The sequence below is a fragment of the Hippocampus guttulatus genome, chromosome 1 (assembly GCF_054856545.1).
Source record: "Hippocampus guttulatus isolate MCC_2025c chromosome 1, RoL_Hgut_1.0, whole genome shotgun sequence".
NCBI lineage: Eukaryota > Metazoa > Chordata > Actinopteri > Syngnathiformes > Syngnathidae > Hippocampus > Hippocampus guttulatus.
Window position 1 is genome coordinate 5,131,290 of NC_141261.1, and position 23,434 is coordinate 5,154,723.

At 41.1% G+C, this 23,434-nt stretch overlaps 2 protein-coding genes across 8 annotated transcripts in view; one reads left to right on the plus strand and one right to left on the minus strand.

Annotated features, from left to right (window-relative positions):
- Positions 1-862: 862 nt before the first annotated feature.
- cox4i2 (cytochrome c oxidase subunit 4I2) lies at positions 863-5,326 on the plus strand. Of its 3 annotated transcripts, none has more exons than XM_086105515.1 (6): positions 885-1,030; positions 1,456-1,505; positions 3,291-3,399; positions 4,114-4,281; positions 4,368-4,499; positions 5,117-5,326. In XM_086105515.1, exons 3-6 carry the CDS (start codon positions 3,291-3,293, stop codon positions 5,248-5,250), a joined length of 543 nt encoding a protein of 180 aa, XP_085961641.1. In that variant the 5' UTR covers positions 885-1,030; positions 1,456-1,505; the 3' UTR covers positions 5,251-5,326. The 3 variants fall into 3 exon arrangements, with proteins under 3 accessions (XP_085961623.1, XP_085961641.1, XP_085961633.1); XM_086105507.1 differs by lacking the exon at positions 1,456-1,505 and adding an exon at positions 1,122-1,159 and having other exon boundaries at positions 896-1,030; XM_086105497.1 differs by lacking the exon at positions 1,456-1,505 and having other exon boundaries at positions 863-1,030.
- Positions 5,327-6,235: 909 nt separating this feature from the next.
- The window catches only part of bcl2l1 (BCL2 like 1), a 31,291-nt gene continuing 14,092 nt past the window's right edge, over positions 6,236-23,434 (minus strand). For all 5 annotated transcript variants that reach the window (XM_086105567.1, XM_086105530.1, XM_086105549.1 and 2 more), the window contains one exon: positions 6,236-7,721. In XM_086105567.1, the coding sequence (XP_085961693.1) occupies positions 7,578-7,721 (144 nt within the window). In that variant the 3' untranslated portion in view covers positions 6,236-7,577. The remainder of the gene's footprint in view (positions 7,722-23,434) is intronic.

Here is a 23,434-nt window from a genome sequence, read left to right on the forward strand (position 1 = left end):
ATAATTGAAGTCAGCAACTGTGACTGGCAGAAATCTGGCATCAAAGTAAGAGCGAATACCAACTAGAGAATATTGCAGGGAAAATCCCTGCCCGATCCTCAAAAGTTGAACCTCATTGAATAAATAAAAAATGTCAAGTCAAACCTTCCACTGTTATAAAAATCGAATCAAATCGCTTTTTTTTTTTTTTTTACAAGGGGGAAAACGTTTAGTCAGCATGAACGTTTCTTTTATGTTTATGTTCGATCGAGAGGACGCATTTGGTAAACATCATTCAGTATTTTTGTTTTAAGATTAAAGTGAAAAATCCAATCCCATCTTGAATGTTTGATTTCATATACACCGTGGTGGTTTATCTCAAACTCTGGACTATCTGCTTGGTTTTTATGTCACATTTTAGTCTGCTCCCGTCCTTAGCTGACCCGAGTGAGGCTCCTCCCCTCTTTGCTCTGGCTTGGCTGCTGTTGGCTAACTAGCCGTTCTCTCTCACACCCACTCCCTTCAGGCATTTCGCCTCTGGGCTCTTGGCCAGACTTATGAGAAAATAAAATAAAATCTTCAAGTGGTGTGGGGCAGTCAACTGTTGAATGTAGTTTTTTTCCCCATAAACCATGACTTAATGTAATGCTTAAATGCTATCATAATGTCCCAGATTTTTTTTTTTTAAAAAGGAACAAAAAAATAAACAAACTGGCAGTGAACTAAGTCCTCGTGTCCTTATATAACTTCCCTTGTGCACAAAGTGAGCAGTGCAAGGAAAAAAGGGAAAAAGACAGTTTGATGCATTTTTGCAACCTGTTGCATGCAGTCAATAACATTCCACATTTGTCACAGGCATAACTCGTGTACGGATATATTTATAGCTATATTTTTTTAACTCCCTTTGTAACTTTGCCACGCTGGGCTTGGGAGCCGCCCACTCACTGCTTCCCCGTCATGTGTCCCTGATATCTAAACAGACTCGACACAGGAGCACAAGAAGAAGCTTTTTTTTAATTATTTTCCACGCGTAATTTTCACCAGCACCATGGTGAGTATCCACTATTACAATCTGAATAATCAGCAACAAGAACGGAGGGGAAATAAAACAGCCTCTCTTCCTCAACTACGCCATTCCGGAGCTCCTCGAGAGGAGAGTCGTGGACGTGCAGCCGGGATGGTAAACAATGCAGGGAATTAATCTCGAGCAGTGCTTTTCACAAGAGAACACACTGGCCATTGCATGTGTCAGGTTTATGTGGAATATTCATTTATTTGTAACAATGTGTCTTGCGTTAAATGGAACAAAAAGGCTCCCTGCTTTGCGGGCGTGCCGTCGCCTTTCAGCACAAAACCTTTTAGAAGGTCAGCTTGTACTCTAAATTTGACAACCTGCCAATTTCCGCCATTTTCCCTTTCAGTGAACCGTTCCCAGCAACAGGTGAAAATAACAACTCTTGTTTGGAATCATTTCAGACTTGGTTGCAGCAAGGAATTAGGAGACAAGAGCAAGCTTAGTGCAACAAGTATGTTAAAAAAAAGACATGAGTAAGATCAGTTTGCAAAAGAGAAGCAAATGTGACCTGTTCACTTTGAACAAATTCATGTCCACAATTCCCAATCGTTTGAGAGATGACACGTTTAATGTCCTTTGACAAAATTCAATAAGCGGAGGGCTCGTCTCCGCTGGCCCTTGGGCGTACTTCCAGAGGGCCGGGCCATGCCGCCATTTAGCCTGGGATGGTGCGTCATCCCCGGACACATTATTTTTGTTCGTTATCGGAATCAATACTTCAGTATTTGCTGAAAAACTTATTTGCCATTTTTGTTTTTTTGTCAATGTCATGTCTACACTGTCATCGATTCGCATATTCACAGATCCTCCCCCCATCCCCGTTTTTATCAATCTAAAATTTTGGGGGGGGGGGGGGGTGGGAGGGGGGGAGTGATGTGATTCTTTCCCTCCGTTTTGCCTATTTTTCATGACAAACAGACATGTGTTAGTTTATGAGCTTTTTGGGAAACAATTGGGGGGTGTGGGCGGGATACCATTTTTTTCCAATTCTATATATATTTTTCAATTATACACAGGCTGACTTTCTATCCTTCCATGAAGAGCAGAAGTTAACTGAAGACAGTCAGCTCCATAAATATTTGGACGCTGTCCCAATTTTCAGCATTGCAGCTCTGCACAATGGATTGGAAATGAAACAATCAAGATGTGCTTTAAGTGCAGACTTTGAGATCAAATTGGATGATGTTTACATCCAAATCAGATGAACAGTACTGTATAGGAATTACAACTACTTTTATCATGCCTCCACCTTTTAAAGGACCAAAAGTAATTGGATGGCTACTCAGCTGTTCCATGTTGACGTCCACGGAAGATGAGAAGGATTTGCAACAAAGTATTGAAAAGTGACAATCTGATTTCTGATTATGTTAGTTTCAATGACTTATGGTCCCTTAAAAGGTGGAGGCACATATAAAATGTCCACAACATTCACCCGATTTGGATATAAAAACACTCAAATTGAAGCTCGGAGCTGAAAGCAGATCTCGATTGTTTTATTTAAATTCTATTCTATTGTGATATTGTACACAGGCGGAATGCTGGAAAATTATGTTAACATCCAAATATTTATGGAACTAACAGTCCAAATGTTGTTTTGGCACCATCTGGTGGCAGCTAGGTGCAAAGCACCTATGCTGAGGGGAAAGAAGCTTCATTTCGTCTATTAGAAAAAAAAGTGCCTGGCTGCTATTTTGTGGCATCTCATGAGTTTTCGCAGGGATTCACTGTAGAATACATAAATGAGTATCCTTCTGTGGACTCAAAATACACGACTATGCAATAAAAATGATAACATGCAAATAAAAAAATGCTGAAGAAATATAAAAAAAAATTGATAGGGACCTATCTGACAACCATGTAGCACAAATAATGTCATAATACATGATAATAACAAATTATGACGTTTTTTTAAAAAACAATTATATGACGTGTTTGCATAATTCCTAAAATAATATTCAATAAAATAACACGGCGACCTTGCAGCAGTAGCTGCTCGAGCCTTAATAACAATACATATGTACATTTTTTTTATAACAAATGATAAGAAAATGTTAATTAAAATGCAATGAAAAAGAGACAATCATACAATATCACTCAATTCCAATGAATCCGTTTTTTAAAATTATGGATAAGAAATATTGTTTTATTTATGGAGATACGCTTTACGCTCTCATGGTGGATTTATTTCAAATTCCTCCAGTATGCTAATGCCAGGTTTTGTGCACGGTGTTTACAGATGCTCGGGCTGACTGCAGGGCGTTTCGGAACAAGGTTCCTTGGCAGGCGCGTGATGGCACTCGTGACCCCGAGTAGCGCCACCATGGCGAGTCACGGTCATGGTCATGGTACAGTATCATATTTAATTCTTCTTATGAGAGGTGGGGAGAAGTGTTTAGAATCGTCATTTACACCAAAGAAGAAACAGGTCCAATACCTCCTCCTCAGGGCCACTTTTATAACTTGTTTGAATCAAGATGAAAAACCTTTACCTATTTCAAAACCATTACCGAATTTGTTGTGTATGTATGATAATATAAGCTGATCATACATTTAAATGGCTTCACCATCATAACGGCCTTCTGTGGGACACCATAACAACGATGTGGCCTGCAACAAAAATAATTTTCACCAATTTATATGCCTAACGATTGAGGCCAAATCGCTCAAATTTTACAATTAGACTGCTATATTGTAAGCTCTTGTATCAAAAGCTTTTCTTTTATGTCTATGAACACCCCAATGGCAAATTTTTTATTAATCATTCAGAACTACTTTAAACAACTTAACTATTATTTCGGAAATTATAAACACTTTTAGAAGGGTTTGGCTCCTAAGTGAGCTCCAGCTAGCTCTTTGAGCTGGCTTGTAAAAAAAGTTCTGGAGCTTGTTACAAAATGTTATACAGCATTTAACCTACTTTCGCAAGGCATCATCAATTAAAATGTGCAGTCATAAGTGATTGGATTTAAATATGGTATAGTCTTCATTGTGATTATCATTAACCATAATCAAGACGGACTGCATTTTTTTAACGTACTTGTGGATGACTTTTGTTCCAGCTGATGTAAGCGAGATAGCAGACATGTCCAAGCCCATGTACTGTGATCGTATGGACACCCCGTTACCGGACAGGGCCTTCAAGGATGAGTTGAACGCTGCCGACAAGACTCTCAAGGAAAAGGAGAAAGGGCCCTGGAACCAATTGACCAAAGAGGAGAAGATAGCCTGTACGCTCCAAACACGAACACGGTGTTTGAATAAAAAACCCAGAAAGTCACTAAAATGTCCTTGACCTTGTCCAAACGTATGGCAGTGTACCGCCTGATGTTCCGTAAGACTTACCCAGAGATGAAGCAGAAAACTGACGAGTGGAAGACGGTCATGGGGGGCATCTTCATCTTTTTGGGCCTCACCGGGCTGCTAGTGTGGTGGCAGTCCATCTATGGTGAGTTCAGGGGCCCTCGTTTACACGTCATTGCCTCTTTTTTCCCCTCCGTTCAGGTGGCTTGTCTGGTTTATACTCACTTTGACGCTTTTGGAAGTCGTAACATTTTGTGTACACTATAATGCCAAAAAGTCTTTAAATGTTACCGCTGAAGTTTTCTTTGGTCAAGTGTCGACATAATCCACAAATTGGCAATACGTCTTCAATTCAACGTGTCGTCGTGTCTTCTTTATAGTTTGTAGAGTATGGAACATCATGCCACTCGTCCTCTACTTTACTGGTACTCTAGGAAGCTAATTGTCCGTATTGCTAATACAGGACGGCCAATTTAGCTACAAGTTGTTGAAAAGAGAAAGACAAACTCCGCTCCGTACGCGAAAGCATTTTCCTGATTACATAATGGTAGCCAATAAGAAAAGTCAGGGGCGTCACGTGGTTTGAGCCGATACATTTAAATTCAACGGATTTCCAGAATTTTATAGCGAGTGACAATTAAGCTCTTAAAACCTCACAGGAAAAAAATCCCTTATTTCTTATTTGGGATACCTTCGAAGCGATCAACTCACTCGGTTTTGTGGTACGTAAAGGATTGATTTCCGATTTGTATGTGTCTCCAGTGTACCCCGCGCAACCGCGGACCTTTGACAGTGAGTGGCAGGCCAAACAAATCCAGAGGATGTTGGACATGAGGGTGAACCCGGTCGAAGGTTTGGCCTCCAAGTGGGACTATGAGAAGGGCCAATGGAAATAGAAGAAAATAAAGCAGCACATCCTCAACGCGTCTGCACGTGATAACCGTACAATAATAAAATTTGATCTCCGTCCAACATGTCTGACTTCATGAATTTAATATACGAATGGATGGGAGTCCATTAAACTGGGAGGTTGCATTTGGCTTTATTTGCAAAGCATATCTGGGATATTATTGAAACAATGTTACTATTATTTGGACTTGCTCTGCTGTATGAATGGCAACAGGTGAATGGACATTTATTGTACCAACTGCCATGTAAAGAAGAAAATTAGTCTGCACATGTTGCTGGCATAGTATGTTAAACTAAGATGTTTGCACTCGCTTGAGTGCAAATTGCGTGAAATTGCCACGGCACACTTCATGTGTCATGGCATACTAATGGCAGTCTAACGATTTAAGGGGGTCAAGTATTATCACTGTTGGTACTACAATAAACATGTACATAATTAAAAATATGTGGACCACAAATGAAATACGGCAAGTAGCTGTAAGTGTGTGCTGTATAATGACATCCTGACGGTGTTCATCATTCATGTGAACTCTGCGCTGCCTGAACACTCAATAACAGCATTCATCATCACAGTAAATGTGTTTTTTTTCAACGCCATGTACCAAACACGAGCTACATTACCTTTTGCGCAATTGCGCACCACAATCAGCCTCACTATTCCTCCTTTGTAAACACTCATCTGAGCGTGGCGCATCGACCGGGGTCTAACCACATTTTAATGGCAGGCGTTTGTGCGATGGCGGCAGTTGTGCCAGCTTCGAGTGACGTGATTCAGCAACCTGACATCTTGGGGATGATGGGGATGAATGGCGGGTGGGTGCGGCGAAGAGAGGGATCATCAAGGTGACTTGCTTCCACAGCCTCAAAATCCACCCATCCAACTAATTAGGCTCTTCGAGAATTGCTGTATTTTGGAGATGCTGGTAAACCCTTTTGTTTGGATGTTAAAATCATGAGCCCAACACAAATGAATGTGTCTTAAACTTTTATTAACTGCTCATTCAAAATGTTTAACGAGGGTGTTAAATGATCAGTGCTACCAAACATTACAACTGTACAACCAAATACCTAACATGTTCATGCTGACAGATGTCCTATCTGCGGTGTGAGCTGCTACGTTTGCTGCATTTGTCAGCTACTGTCTAGTCGACGAGGACAAAATGCCCCCTTCCCAACACACACACACAGACACACACACATACTGTGCTCTGGCTGAACGTAAACGGTAAAAAAAAAACGTCACTCAAAATTGAGCAATATATCAGCTGGGAGTGCTGGGCTTCGATTAGCTTAAAAATCCAAATGTAACTAAAAGCACAAAATGAGCTAAATACAAGCTCACTTTAGTTTCAGGCGGCTGTATGGGGACAGCTAAAATGTCTCATAAACAAAAAGCATCACACATTAACTGCCATGCGAAACAGTATTTTGGGGGGGGGGGGGTGACTTGGCAGGAAGTTGCCACTCCACACTGTTCCGGTAACCACATCCCCCCTTTCACTTTGCATATGGCACAGCCAAGCTCAACTCACGATGCTTGCCAGAGCCAGGAGCGGTGTCGACAGTGGATGAGCGCAGTAGCCAAGGCTGAAAACATGCTGTCAATTTGGATCAAGTTTTGGGAACCTGTGACTTACTTATATGGGAACAAACTAAATGTATAAAGAAAGATGATGATGCGAAAAAATGTTCAGAATTATATATTCTGATCATTTGTGGTTTGGATGTTTATTGTAACAGCTCCTCTGAGATTACACACACTCTACTCACAAAAAAAGCTATCGAGATTTTGCTGCTATTCCACGATGAACCTAAAATGTACTACAGCCTTTACAAGTGAACTTTCATTGATAATAATGCAATTTCGGTTCATCCTGAAATTGCACCTGAAAGCCCAGTCGCCCCAACTTTTTGTGGACACTGCATTGTGCGTTTGTCAGGCTGGTTCACGCAGTCTCGCGGTCCATTAAGTTTTAGTCTCCTGGGAGAATCAAAATGGGGAACTTCGAGAATGTGTGTGCGCGCACTTAGAGAAAAAAAACAGGAGGCTTAAAAAGGAATAAATTCCTGAAACGATAACATGCCTACGTGTTTATGCTGAGGTTAGTGCCAGGGTGGAGCGGGGTACGTGGACACAAAAGACCCTCCTTCCACTTGTTTCTGACAACAGTCCAAAAACAACAAGGTCAATTCTCAGTCCAACATGTGATGTTAGGAGTCCACATCAGCAATCGGAAACTTCAATTCAACTTCCGTCATGTATTTTTGTGGATGCGTCTAAGTGTGTTGTGAGGGTGTGTAAAATGAGAGGTCATCACAGGCGCTTCTGAGCGATGAGCGAGCCCACCACGACCCCGGTCACCAAGGTCACCCCGGCCAAAAGCCACTTCTTGAAACTCTCCTGGGAGCGGCGGACCTCCGCTGCCGCGTCGTGGCCAAAGATTTCGGCAAAGCGTTCCTAGAAAAATAAAAAAAGCAGAGCGTCAATTTATGCTACTGCTGAGTGGCACAAACGGTAAAGAACAAACTCTAGAGCCACGAGCTCAATCTAGCCCACCGGTGTTTAATGATGCACATAGTTGTCTTAAACGTTATTCTGATAGACTCTCACGAAGGCCTAATCCGGTGAACAAAAAAACAAAAAAGCCCTGTAATATTTGTTGCATTAGTTTCCTGGTAGCCATTTTTCAGGTTTTCTTAACTGATATTGGCTAATTGAATCTTTACTTTTAAGATGAATTTCATTTATTGTAAATTTTAAAACGGGTAGTAAATTAAGCACATGTACATTTTATATTCTGAGTCTTAATTTGTCTATTTGTTGATAAATGACCGGCCCATCTATTAAAAAAAAAAAAAGAGAAAAAAAAAGGAAAAGCCCCTGAAAAAAACGAGTGTGGCACCTGAAAAAGTTTCTTTTCCCCTACCGTCTTTGAAGAAACTACTCAAAGCCACTTTGAAAACCTTTTGGCCAAGACTTTACCCATCAATTTATGGTGAAAGGTTGACAACTGAATGTAGGATTCAGCATGAAATGTATCTACTTGCTGAAAAGTGTTTACATTTGTAGGGTTTCACGAAGGCTTGGCGTTACATTTTTTTACTTCAATACTTAATGGCAACCAGCAGAGGGCACCATTAAATCATGTCTCGAGGCCTGAAATGACAGGATTCTGCGCAATCATAAAACCTCACCAAATACCGCAGTCATGTCAAATGCGACCTCCCTCAAAAACGGCAACACTAAATCGACGCACAATGAAGTCTTGACAAGTCATGCCTCAATAGACACCAGAAGACGCCACATTCTGGTTTAGAGAGGCCATTTCGAGGTGGCCATCAAAGGCAGACATTTAGCTATCACAACTGAAGCCACGATAGTTGGGTGACAATGAATAGTGGACAATTTAAGATTTCATCGTTGTGCTGGTCCTCAGGACGGCAGCAAAATATTCTCCTAATCACAATGAACCCTCCATGTAGAGCCCCTCCCTAATTTTGTACGCCCCTGGTGTTGCTGTATCTGAGTTTTAATACAAGTCAGTTGACCTTTCATCCAGTAAAAGTATAGTTTATGTGTTATGTGTTATCAGCAAAGCACTACATCTGGTCCGCCCTTGTTGTGATTGACTGACCATTGTCCTCAAAATATCTGGTCAGGCTCCAAAAACACTTACAGACTGTCAATCAACAAAACAGTTTTTAGTTAGTCAAGTCGGCGTCATACATCCGCGTCAAGAGCATACCGTAACCATGGCAACACTCACTGGTTTAAAAACAAAACAAAAAAAGGTCCCAAAGGCTACATTTGTCCATGACTGTGCATGGCAACACCTTTTAGGATTTGCTTCCACTTCTCTTGCTCTCATTCCAATAATAATGTCGCAGGTTCATGGGAGATGTTGACATTCTTTCCCAGCTCAAGCCCCGCAGAGCCGCCGCCCACTGAAATCATTTCCTGGAAACAGCATGTAGTTGTCGATTTTCACCAGCAGGGGTCGTCTGACGGCTTCACAAGGGACAGCAGACTGACTCAGAATGCTGATGCCCCTGCTGTCCTTGCAGGCCCATAAATGCTCCCACCCCTCAAAAAAATGGCCAGTCATCCTGGATTAGTCAGACAAAAAATGAGCGATGACTAGTTCTGGGTCGAAGGGGGAGCCAAACAACAAAGGGATTTTTGGTCTTGTACTGGGACAGCAAGAGTGAAACCACTGCAGAGGTGCTAATGGTTATTTCTGAAAACAGATGATATGACTATACCGGAAGTCAAACGAGACTGTGTCAGACAGAGACCATCACTATCCATCAAGGTTATAAGATAACCTTTATTTGTCCCACACTGGGGAAATTTGCAGTCTACATCACTACCTGATGATGATGATTCTAATGTTGAAACTCATTTCGCACCAAATTCTGTATGGATACTTTTGTGTGACAAATCTCACCTGCGGCGTCTTTAGTTTTCACTGGAATTACACTGTGGTGCTGGCCACTAGGAATGTTACGATACCATCTCACTAATGTCCAAGTATCTGCTGGGACCCAATCCAAGACCCGACAGATCGTGACACCTGCCACCCCAGTATAATAGTGATCAATAAAGAAATTTCACACAATATTCATCATTTCAGGCTCTTGACTGATAGTAAACATCATGCTTTCTCAGACAGAACACATTTCGTTTTAAGGCACACGAGGGTTTCAAAACCTCCAGAATGTTCAAAGCTATCCGATATTGGTTGGACATTTGAGTTTTAATACATTTCAAAATGTAAACAACCAATCATGGCTCAGCTGTTTTCGGAGTTCGCTCACAGGCTGAGAAATCAATGGACATGACCTCAGGCGGCCGTGATGTCATTTTCAGTTGACAGGTGGCAGAATGGCTGCCCCCCCTGGGATGGATAAAAATGGGCGTGTTTTGCTGCCTAATTCATATTCCACAAATACAATATCAATCACAATGATGCGTTCAGACTCGAGGAGCTGCATAGATTATCGTAAAGAACATTTTTGACTTGCATTCCCATTTAAAGTGTGTGTCTTTATGGCGGTTGGTTGAGTCAGTGTTGAAATGATATTTATATGGTCTACCAATATTGCACATTTTCATTGCAGGTAGGCCAGGTTTCAACAGGAGTTCTGACAGAAGAATTGAAAAGATGACATTTCTTCCTGGATGAACTTGCAACTCAAGAGCACGGCGCACAGTTAAGAAACTGCAGCGTGCGTAGGAGGAAGAGGTTTCAGTGTATCGCGCAATGTCGTCGCACTGACAGGAACTTCTGAATCTTGCAGAGTTTTCTAAGAATTTCGCCGGCTGTCGACGTGCTGGCGGAAGATAAGCCGCGATGACCTCAATCCTGTGTGTGCGCGTGTCTGTGTACATGTAAATTAAATGACTCCGTGGACAGCATTCCTCATGCGACTTTCAATCTATCAAATTTCATCTAAGATTTGGGTCTTGATATGTGATTACTGGACGAGAAAAGGGCACCACTGTAGCCAAATAACCCCCCCTCAAATCCCTGAATAAAAACAATGTTCTCTTCTGGCACCAACCGTGCTTGGACCCACTGCAGAAAAAAGATAAACAAACGCACCTTTCACTTTTGGGCCTGAATTATGCAGCTTAACATGACTCCTAATCAGACCAAAGTACTTATGACGCAAAATCGGTTTGGATTTCGGCACATGCTTACTGAATGACAAAAGAAGACTTTTTCTCCCAATTAGGTACAGTAAAGTATGTGACAATAATCAAAAAGCCTTATTTTTAAAGCCTTTTGGCGGAACATGGTCCACTCGGACTCAATCCCCCCCACCCAGGACGTGGAAAAAGCTCTGCTTGGAGATGATCACAATGATAACTGCATTAAAAAAAAAAAAGTCTGTCTTTGCATTTTCACCAGCAAATAAAATGCGCTCTTGCACCAATGTTTGATGCGGCACATGTATCCCAAGTGTTTTATCCATCGAGCTTCCTGTTAATGTTTAGTAAGTTTCATTGCATACAAAGTTCAGTCAAGGCACCAAACATTGACCCCATCGAGCCTGTTACTATTGGCTTGGGTCGCATATGTCCACACAAAAGATGTTTTTCCCCCTAGTAAAATCTTACTTTATGGATTATGCTTTTCATTAAACACCGACAATAGACCTTAGACTAAAATTGTTTCCCCATTTCAAAGAACGTGAAAGTCAAGCAATATGTGGTAGTTGTAGTCCAATTTCTGAATGAGAATTTTCATCAATATTCCAGATTACAGAATGGAGCGGGCCGTTTTGGGCCCACGGGACATATTTTTCCCCACCTGTCGTGTTGATGATGGGTCATACTTTGGCAATCCTCAAAATCAGAATTTAAAACATTTTGCTGAAAAATACTCCCGCCACTAGGTGACAGTATTGCACACTCATGTGTTGTCTGGTATCTTCAAAAGGGTTAATATAGTGTTATGACACTCAATTATTTTGTGTGACAATTCAAGTAAAAAATATTCTAACCTGTAAGTTAATTATTTTATGATGGTGCCAAGTATTATAGAAGTTATTCTGAAATTAAATCATTTCGACATGGGAGATTCCGCTTTATCGAAAAAGCCTTGTACTGTACATGTGAGGACAAGTCAGAGGAAGTGGTGGCCTTGCATTCCGACCTTCCAAGCACGGACCTTGAAGGAGCTAAAGACCGTTAATTTTTTCTTCGTAACGTGGGGAAGCTGCCAAGAAAACGGGACTGTTTGTCTTCTTTCACTGTCACCTTGACTTCCTCCACGGGGCTTGATTGCGATGCACGTTGAGATTACGCGTAAACTCCCCAAATAAACCTAATCCCTAATTGAACCCACCGCTACACGGGAATGACTTCTGACACAGATGGGCTGGATGACTAAGCGAGTGTGACAGGACACACACACCATAGGGAGCTCGATTGCACCGAAGCAGAGACGGAAGTAACCGCGAGGGATTGACGAATGCTTGAAAGATGAGTCACACTTTGGGTACATGTCGTTTCAATAGTTGACTTCATTGTTTCTAATTTAAAAAATGGGAGGCCCAAACAAAGGCAGTCCAGTTCCTGTGCATCAGTGAGTGAGGAGCTATGTGAGTAATGTGGGTGTAGCGGACAAGCACCTTGAGAGCAGAGTGATTGACACCTCTACAAAGGACAAGTCAGGGCATGTCAAAGTGTATTGATCACGTGGAGGTGACCAGAGATTTAAAGGGCCGTATTCGAGTCATGATCTAAAATCAACACGCAAATCTCTGACTATGATAACTACGGATAATTATTCAAGTCACAGGCTTGAATAAAGGACATTGCCATTTCTTGTTGCCGTAGCGACAGTTGACTATCTACTTCAGCAGCCTAACATATTGGTGGACCGGCTTGGACACACTCGTGGTGTTGTGACGGTAGCATCTGTAGCAGAGGTTTTTTTGAGGCCTTGGACTAATTTTAAAAACAATCCATTTTTATTGTCATGACATGATGTACGTTTGGCAGCTCAACCTCTTCGACTTCATTGGCTTAAAAATACCCAACCCCCCCCCCAAAAAAAATCTAATTTCACTCCTGTCTGTGGAGCCCTTGGGCAGAAAGAGGAAATACAATTCCGTAGTTACTTCAAATGAAGGTAGTATTATTTGAAGTGGAGAATCTTTACACCCAAAGCGGCTTTACGGATGATAAACTTGAAATGTTTACGTTTTTCACAAAATACAGTGTGTAGGAATCGTTGCTTCGGGTCAAAACCTCCTTTGTCACAAATTGATACATTTCATAGTTTTTCACAAACCCAATTCCCTGTGTGTAGGTACCTTTTTTGGGGGGGGGGATTAATGACCTAGCTATTTGGGCTTGCTCACGTTGACGAGGCAAATGCATGCCATTTTTGGGGTCTTGTGAAAAGTGAGCATTTTGGAAGTATGAGGATTCCACCCAACACTAGCGATGATGGTCTCGTAAAAAGCATTTCATGACAATAATACAACTCGACTCCATGTAAAGCAGTTCGTTGTAAGGTGTGTAGCCATACAACTAATGGAACTTCAAAACCATGTTATAAGTATCTGTCTGCTAGAACTATCCTTTGACTACCCCCAAACATTCACGCTAGTAGGTAACAGGCGTGGTGCTGCTATGTCGTAGCACTCCATCCAGATGGCAGACTATCATTTACATTTAAACATGTTTTACTGCCTGCTCTCCACCCATTAGATTAGATATTCATTGTACTTTGAGGATCCGATCCAGAGACCACCTGAGGGCTTCTTTATTATGTCAGCGTGTTCAAGGAAGCAAATGTCGGTTGCAGTGTACTCTGTCACCCACCCCTGAGTCCCACCTGGCAGGTAAAGCAAGTCTTTCACTTTAAACTCTCGCCTCTCACACAAGCGCACCTTTTTTCCTTTATCTCTGCTCCACTCCCACGAGGGAAGCCCCTTCCCATTTCGAAACTTTCCGCTTCTTCTGAACTAAGAAATCTAGGGGCTAAGGGAATAAGCATAGGGGACCCGGAGATGAGCTCAAGGAAGCAAAAGGTGAGAGAGAAAAAGGGGAGATCATGCAGTCGGTTGCTACAGCAACTAGAAAGCAGCCGATTAGTGTGGCTGATAAATGGTCCTAAGCACTGCATGTGGAGAAAGGAGCGTTTTAACGATCATTAGGAGGAGCTTCATATTCATCACCTCTGACTGTTTGGTTGCACATGTGTTGCGCCATAACAAGCTACAACAATACAACACACGAGTGACTTTTTCCCCCTCCGACAGTAAATAAATAAAAGGGAAATTCAATCGCTAACAGTAGCTGAGAAGAGCAATCAAAGCTCGATGTCCATTGTCACTAACTGATGATTAATTGGGCATGTGTATGCAAACCATGAACCGGAAATACATATTGACAGATAACCACAGTGTATTCCACCGCACAGCCTACTTTTTTGTGTTACATGTACGATAGTTTCCGAGAGGGTCAATCGAAATGAAATTGTTTCATGTCTTTTGCCTGGCCCATTTTTTTTTTTTTTTTAACATCACTTAGTTTTACCAACAAGCACCAAATCAACAAACCCAAAAATGGGATTCAATTAATGACTGCGCGGACACCGCCTTTAGATTTCAATTTTCTGATCTGATTGGCTACTAATTAATTTTTGTCATTGTCTTTTGTCAGGTCCCCGCTCGTGTTCAGCTTCCACCGGCCTTCTCCAAATTACATCCATCAGATTAACTTTTAGACCAAACGATGTTTATTTGCCGTTGGGCTGAAAAGAGTTCCCAGCAGTCGAGTTTGACCGAGCGGATACTCTTCACCTTTAACACAATTCTGACAAAAAAAGCGGATACTATTCACCTTTAACACAATTCTGACAAAAGCTATTCTCACGCACACAAGCACTTTTAGATGTTGGCGAGAAGAGTGTGGAACAACAAACTGACATCCATGCAAATATAATGAAATATGAAAAATAATGATAAATCAGAACTAAGTTGATAAATAGAGAAAGGTATATAAATATCCATTATGAATACAAGAGAAAATTGACACAAGAGTGTCAGGGTGTGGAAGTATATAATCCCGATACAAACCAAAAGTTGTAAAAATATCACGGTTAAGGGTAAAGTATGAGCCTTAATGCAGACTACTTTTTTCTTTTCTGATTGATATAAAAATGATTTATTAGATACAATCACATAACGGGGTAGGACTAGATAAGTTTTTTACTTCTTCCTACTCCCTTGAACATAATAACTGTGTTGTATGAAGATTGATTTCTTTCTTTTTTTATCTACCTTATTTTCTGTCAAATTATTACTGTATGTATGTTTTATGTTCAATAAACAAACAAACAATAAACAAACAAACAAATGGCCACACAATGTCATATAGTGACACAAGCCACAATGGAAGGTTTATGATGGCGTATACGTTCACTCATTGAGTAACAAGTGACATGACTCAAAAGAGCAGCATTCTTCTGTGCTGATGAGCCAGAGTCTGTTTCGGTGATCTCACACACACCTCGCATACAGTACAAATTTCAAATTCACGAGGCGTCACTTGAAAAGGTCTTATCTGGGTTTGTGTTCAGCGAATGAATGGGTCAGATGGGAGCCGTATTCACTGTGCACACTTAACTACCCTGACTAACTGCGGCTGACATTCAAACTAAAAAGGAATCACTTGACTTTGACTCATGACATCACCAAGTCACAATGAGTTGGTTTGGAGTTTGACTTCTGGTTTTCAACTGTTCTGTATTTTCCTATTGTGCCCAAGACGTGATTCACTTCAATGTCAAGAGCAATTAACTCATTCAGTACCAGCCAATTCTGGACCAAGTCTGAAAAGACGTTTAAAAACGTCTTTGGGACTGAATGAGTTAAGAAAGCAGACTGTTTTAAAATAATGTGTACCATCTGCATCGGGTGCCCAAGTCCCGTCCTCGAGAGCCCCACATCATCTTCAAATGATCAGCTCATCACCAAGCTTTTCAGAACCCTGATAACGATCCTGGTCTTTTGTATCAGGTTGGAGAAGGGCAAACTCTAAAACAGGCTGGACAGGGGCCCTTGGGGACCGGACTTAAGACATCACTGGGCTACATGATTCAGAAAGACTTTCAGAGAACTTTGTTTAGAAACTTATGGTTACGGTGGGCATGACAACTGCAAATACACTTTTGGATCCAAACCGACCGGTTGAGAATCAGCAGTTCAGACAAAATGCCGCACTGAAAGCAGAAACAACAACTCAAGTGCTCCCGAGACCCAAAAAGATCCAAATAACCTTTGAGGACCGTCACTAAGCAACCTATCCTCTACTTCGTAACACTTTGGACATGTAACATTGCGAGGTGGCGAGAAATTCCTGGAACAGTGTGCAACCCAATTTACGGATCATGTGTTTGTTTCTCTTTACTGAGCAAACCTGCGCTGATGTAGCGTGACTGATGAAATTCAGTTTATTGACATGTAGCGTGACTGATGAAATTCAGTTTATTTACAGAGACACAGAGTGATCCTGGCGAGGAAAAGTGACCCTCGGCTTATGCTGCGACGAACAGTCCCTGAAATCCATCACATGTTAACAGCGACCTACGCAAGTATCAGCAGTAGTGTTTTGGAGATCAGAAACTGAAGAAAAACGCCGGGCGTTCTTGTAAACTGCCTTGAATGACTTGAGCTCTATTTAACTTGATCACTGACTTCTAACAAGAGTGGCGTGCGGCAGTCTAGGGGTGCTTTCGTACCTGGAGTTCGTCTAATCTGCCTATCAGGTCAACTTCTAAGACGCTTTGATCCAGAACTGTCAAAAAGGCCTTGAACTTGTGCTGCTGCCATGAAACATTTTGTAAATGTTTGAGATAGTTGAAGTTAGAGCTAGACAATTTAAAAAAAAACAAAAAAAACCTGCAAGTTAATTTCCTCAATGATGTGATCGAATGGCCAATATTTTTTCAAGGTCCTCTTGACATGTATTAATCTCTACAAACACAAGCACTAAATTTGTGTCTTAGAAAATTATTATGAGTTGGTTTGGTTTAAGATAAAATAATGGCAAGGTTTTCAACTTCAATTAATGTTAATTTACTCAGCACTTTGACCTGCGGTCTTGCATACGCTCACTATGACAATTTCACAAAATGTAACCCAACAAGTGAGGTATAAACGTCAGTCTTGCACCCAATTCCATTTGAGACGCAATTATTAATTACCAGTTTTCATTCTCAAATCTTCCAAATGCCCAGAATTTCAGTTCCTCAACAGTAAATAAAATATATTTCCGTAGTCCTCCATGAAAGCCGACCGATTAACCTTTGTGTTGAATCGTAACAAATCTGTGTGCATTTTCGGCAATGTCAATTTGAAAATGTCAGCTTTTTGAATAAAGGGATGGAAATCAAAACAGGTTTTATAACTGACAAAATAATTAACAGATGAAGTGATTCAAGATAATCATTAGTTGCACGCATAAACACTTTTTTTTTTTAAACTTGGATCGTTTGGGACGTTGTGAGATACTTGTTGCCAAGTCAGAACAAAAGCTTTTTCCTTCCCAAAAAAAAAAAAAATTAAAAAAAAACCCTAACCCCCACAATGTCTTTCCCCTTTTCAAGGACTTCCTCCATTTTTCCATCTTCATCATGATTACTTGGACATTTGAGGAGCTGGGAAATCTGCCAGAGATCTCACATGACCGCGGCAGGAAGGGATTCAAAGGACAAAAACACACAGCCCAAGCCCAGTTCAATCTGATAAATCAAAGCATTAAGCCGATTCCCCCGCATGAGAGGCAAACGCGACCATATGACATTAGCAAGCGGCTCCGAAACATCGCCCACAGTGCGCATCCAAAATGAGGAAAATTAGGAACGTGCCGGAACAAGGAATACAAAGTATATCAGTTCTTCCACATACGCATTTGTTTCATGGATAAAAAAATGAGGCAATAAAAAAAGAGAAAACTGATGTTAACAGATTAAATATTTGTCGACCTTTGTAGATTTGATAACTGGTATTTGATTGGTCACTCTGACCATTCACTTGGGTCGATGGCGAGCTCTCCCACTTGGATCTAAAAAGACACAGCGATACCGTGGATACCTTCTGGCAACCCCTCAGTGGTCTGCTTCAAAGCTGCAAATACTGGACTGCACATTGTACACAATGCACAAATCCAACACATTGGACATTAATTTATGCATATGTGTTTAATATGTTTATACATATACTTTTATGTGGTCAATGCATGGTTTGGAGTGAAGGATTTTGAGTTTTTTTTTTTAAATTGTAGTTACATGCTGTAAAATAAAATGTGGGAAAAGTGAGCGCAATGTATAATTGCCAGATAGATTGTACATAGTTTCAGCAGCAAGGACTAACCAACAGTCTTGATGAAATTGTGTTTCATAGCTATTTCACACGTTCACTTGAATATCAAGAGTGGATGCGAACAAGTAACTATTAAGATTTTTTTTTTTAGGACGATGTCCACGGTCAAGTAGGGGAATGTTTGGTGGCATAAAGTGATAATCCACCACTGTCCCAGTTAGCAGGACTTCCTAAGACAATTCCTGTACGTTAACCAGCTTGATTGCACTCTTATCATTCATGAAATCGTTTTCTTTTAATTTCACATTCTTGGCAACAGTACACGAGATCAATGCTAACAAGATGTGTGCCTGAGTTTAAAAGTGTGATGGAAGCAAAAACAAATGAAAATATTAAACCTCTTAGTGACAATGCTGTCATTTGTTGCCAATGAACTTCTCTGTGTGCTTTCCTTGGTTTTTAGGACCTTGGAACTGCGTGCGTGTGTGTGTGTTGCACGGACGGTGAGGCCATGAATTAAAGACAAGATTAATGAGTCAGGACATGAAGGCTCAGACACCAATCTGTTCTCACTCTGGGGCATCTCTCTCCACAAAACCCCATTCTGTCAACACACATGCACAAAATTTACACACCAGACATACACTGGGAAGTCAGAAAGTGGATGTATGTATGTGTGCGTGTGCATGTCAGAGCAACACACATGCACAAAATTTACACACCAGACATACACTGGGAAGTCAGAAAGTGGATGTATGTATGTGTGCGTGTGCATGTCAGAGCACAAGTGGCAGAATGCATGACAGTATATAAACTCTGATAAATGAACACGATCTTGCATACCATAATTTCAATTTTATCGGATTCATTTTTTTGTAAGTCATGCATTTTTCACAAGGGAGGAGAACCCCCCCCCCCCCCCCCCCCCGACCCAAATTCAAAGTGATGATCTTTGGTTGGACTCTCGCATGGCATCGGTGTCTGTACTGTATTGTGATATAAATTCTGTAAATTTATGACATTCTTATGACAATTGTAAAATACTGTTGGTCAACTCTAGCCAAGAAAATTAACAGTAAAATAGTTAAGAACACGACGACAGTACACTTCTGATGTAAGAACAGTGCCATAACATAAAAAATTAAAAAAAAAATCAGACAGTTAATTTTACAACGCTTGTTTGCCTTCGGAGCATACGCGGTCTTTTTTAACCCCTTCTTCATCCTGATCATAGATACCATACAGTACTAGATTGTTTGTAGTGTAGCAGCCTGACTGATTTTGCAACAGTGGCTTTTCAAAACTGTGGCATACCTTGAAACTGATAACCACAAGAAAGAATTCAACTTCATTCTCTTCCGGTCAAATGTCTGCAATTGGAGATTCAACCTGGTTTTTCAATCAACAATGAAAGGCCAACATAGCACACTGTATAACTCATAGCAGTTTTAGGTCCTTTGTTCCTTTTTTACGTCTACCAGAGCTCTGTGAGCATTTTTTTGTTGGCCGGCAAACCTCTTGCTCCACATTTCTGCCTATTTTCCAATAGTAAAATGAGTAGAAGTCTGATTTATATGCACCCTTAAATTTTCTAATTTTTCAGTTTGCTGGCCATGTGCTCAAACAGGGGGAAAAAAGAGCCCCGAATATAACACGCAGTCTTGAATTTGTAAACCAGGAAGAAAAGTTCACGTGCGATTTAATGTAAAAACAATCGGTGTAAAGGGATTCACTAACAACAGGCCTGAGGATATCACGGTAACCATCGTTTCCGGTAGCGTGTCATTTCCGTGGGATCATTTTTACGGTACCGAAAAATCGTTCCCCATAAAAATAACCACGCACTAGTTGACTGTACGCGATGGATACTCCTGTGTGGTTAACGCAATTTCACTTTGCCTGTATGTGTGTTTGTGGTGTGGTGTGAGTGCTTTTCTTCAATTCTACTTTCGTTTTGATCGTATTAAGTGGTGGTTGTTTTATTTGCCATCGGCCACCGAGTGTACAATGTTGGGGACCAGAGGAATGTCAATGAGCAGGACTATCAACATTTGAGAAGGAAATGCAAGAGGAAGCTTTTGAACTCGAAGACAAATTTGAAAAAAGCCTTTTTTTTAATCAATGCAATTTTTTTCCCTTTCAAACACGAACTGCCTTGTCTAAACATAAGTTAAAAGCCAAGTAGTGGCAGAGGTGCCTGAGGCTCTGAACCAAACCTTCACATTCAAATCCCTAAACCAACAAATTGCCCAACCTTGTTTCTTGGTGACAGCAGTCTTGTTACAGCATAGCAGAAGAAACCAAATGAACCGCCAAAATGATAACGTAACTTTTGACTTCCAAATTCTTGTGGCAGCCATTTAGGCAGCAAATTCTACACAATCGACAATGTAACTGCACCTCAATTGCTATTGAGTCGAGGCCCCATTTTAATGTCATGGGCCCACTTTCACGCGTGCTTTTATGTCACTATTTTTGAAGGTGGCCTTCGCAACACGTGGCCTCGTGTTGCGAAATTAATAATTGCTGCGATTGACATGACGTGTCTTTGAGATTATGTTGGCAACGAGTGCGGTCAAAACTACCTTTCAAAGGCTTGAGCTACGCACCTTTGATGTTGCCGGCGTGACAAAAGGTCAAGTGGCTGACGATCCATTTTTAATAAACCTGGCTCACGCAAATGTGCTGCTTTAGCAGGCAAAAGTTCCGATTGTGATTCGGATGCCACACCGAAATCTCATCGACTTTCAAGATGAGAAAATACAGCTCGCTGCTCTGCACGGTGTAATTCAAGAATTAAAAAAAAAAAAAAAAAGACCACCGGTCTTTTAACTCATTCACTCCCAAAGACGTTTTTAAACGTCTTTTCAGACTTGGTCTAGAATTGGCTGGTACTGAATGATTTAAGTGAGATGTCTTGATTACTCGTATGTATTCATAACTAGCAATATCAATCATCCGGTGCTATAGAGTCGATTAAATTTCACTTCAGCTTTTTAATACGAAAATAGATATTTAATGTCCATCCTAGGCCAAGGCTGCGCTTTGACTCATCTTGTATTGACGGGTGGGAAACTCCAAAGTACCCAAGCATGAAGAACGAATGGCACAAAGCCAAATTTGAGTACACACACTTCGTTAAAACATGAAAGCAGCATGACCTTAGGAGCGGAACAACATCTGTGTTGTGCACAAATTGTTTTATTATCTGCTCTCTTATTGCAGAGGCGCTGACAATATCGTTATTGCTTCGAGCGCCCCAAGGCTGAAACAAGTCTGGGATGAACACAGGCACCATGTCTTCGATGCTCTTTATCATCATTTAGTCTTCATAAGGCTGGCGAGCAAGCATTTGCATGAAAGCCACATCAACCCTCTCCATCCGGCCCACTGCTTTCCATCTTTATACACGACACACTAATCCCGTGATATGCCATATAATCTGATCACAGATATGAGAGAGTGGGGTGCAAGAAAAAAAAAAAAAGACAATAGGGTTAGCTTTTTTAATTTGGGTGAAATGAAAAAAAGGGTTACCCGTAGGGGTAGAGCAAAGAGGTACCAAAAAAAAAAAATTGGAGAGAAGGAGGAAAATGAATGGGGGCTGGGGAGTTCGCTCGTGACCTGATTTTACCACTAAGCCTGAGAGAAGTGGAGCAGCACACCAAATCTAGTCATCCCATAATGCCACAGTGCACCATGGTGTCATCCATCTTCTACAAGCTACAACCTCATCAAGCCGAGTCACGAGCACTTTTCCCTCCGCCCCCGTTGGTCTTCATTTCACCACACAGGGCTGGCTACTTCATGCTTTATGTTTGTGTGTGTGTTTTGTGGGGGGGCTATGCATGTGTGTGGGTTTTGCTCATGCGGGAGGTCTTCATGCCACTGTACTGGCAACGCTTCTGTGATAGCAATGCCTGTCTAGACAGTGAACATTTTTTGCCAGATATCTCGATAACGATGTTACTATCGTTGTATATATAGAACACCATAGGATGTGCATAGTGGGAGTTTTGTAGAACTTACTGGCAGCCATCATGAATTAAAACTAATTATAATTCACACCCTATTGCAACAGTGCTTAAATGATAAATTTATGCTGCAACAGATGTGTTTGTTTTTGCGGTGTGCATTAACTGCATCTTGTGTGTTGTTCTGACCCTAGAAAACGTAAGTGGTTCACAATACGGATGGATGCTTTGCATTGGGGGAGGGGGGGGGGGGGACTAAGTACTGTAGTCACTCTCACACATGACGACGATGGTTTCGTATGCATTACATGGCGATGTGGTGTGTGGACTGCCAGCGATAATGAAATATGCTAGCCCGGATCGCTTTTGTGCAAAACCATTTTCCCCCTCAGATGACTTTTTCACCAATTATAATTTGTTTAGTGATTAAAGATAATACATTGCTTTTTTTTACCGAATTCAGTTACTGCTTTGGTTTTTGTTTTCCAAATTAAAAGCCGATGGTGCAAAGGTCTTATTTTGATTAAACTAAAGATAATGGGACAGCTTTCAAAAAGCACGAGAGAAATCACAAAATTAACTGTTGAGAGGCAGGTATCAGGAATTGGACAAGCTAAACAATGGCTGTCAACAATTACTCGATATTGCCAATTGTTTTATTTGTCAAAAAAATAATTGGTTAATAAACAGAAAACATGGAAACACTTGTTTTTTTTAAAGATTTTCATCCCATTAAACCGAGAGAATTATCCATTCTAAAAATATTCAATGCAGTCCTAGTTCCATCCCAGAATCTGTTACGGCTCTGATAAGACTTCTGAAAGCCGAACATTGATGTCCTGAACCAACCACTAAACAAAGATTCCGTTCCAAGTAAACCTTTGTTGCTCATTACACTACAACAACCAGCACCTGTGTATGAACTCAATCATCTGGCATCTAAATATAAACAAATCTCTTTGAACTGTCAAGAGATTTTAATCAAGAGAGCATCTTGAATGCCACTTCATCATCTACTTACCATGAAGCCGTTACATGGCGTGCGCGCGTGAAGGTGATTTGCAGCACAGAGTGCATTAAAAAGTGTTGATGTCATCTGAAGGTGGCTGAACAAATCAAAACAAAAAGGCATGTGAGCACCATCTTGCATATCAACACTCGCAAATGACATTCCTCATGTTTTCGTCGCAGAGCTGCGGGAGATTCAGATGTGCAATCTGTCCGCTGTCATTGTCAGCCCGGGACTGCGACACACACACACACACACACACACACACACACAGCAAAAGCAGTGTATTATGGATGTAAAAATTGAAAACACACACCCACCCACGGCACACACAGACACACC

What these genes read in the sequence shown, in the direction of transcription:
- cox4i2 (XM_086105497.1), top strand. An exon ending in GAGTCACGGTCATGGTCATG is followed by an intron (nt 3,400 to 4,113) that starts GTACAGTATCAT and finishes CTTTTGTTCCAG; the next exon opens with CTGATGTAAGCGAGATAGCA. An exon ending in CAAAGAGGAGAAGATAGCCT is followed by an intron (nt 4,282 to 4,367) that starts GTACGCTCCAAA and finishes AACGTATGGCAG; the next exon opens with TGTACCGCCTGATGTTCCGT.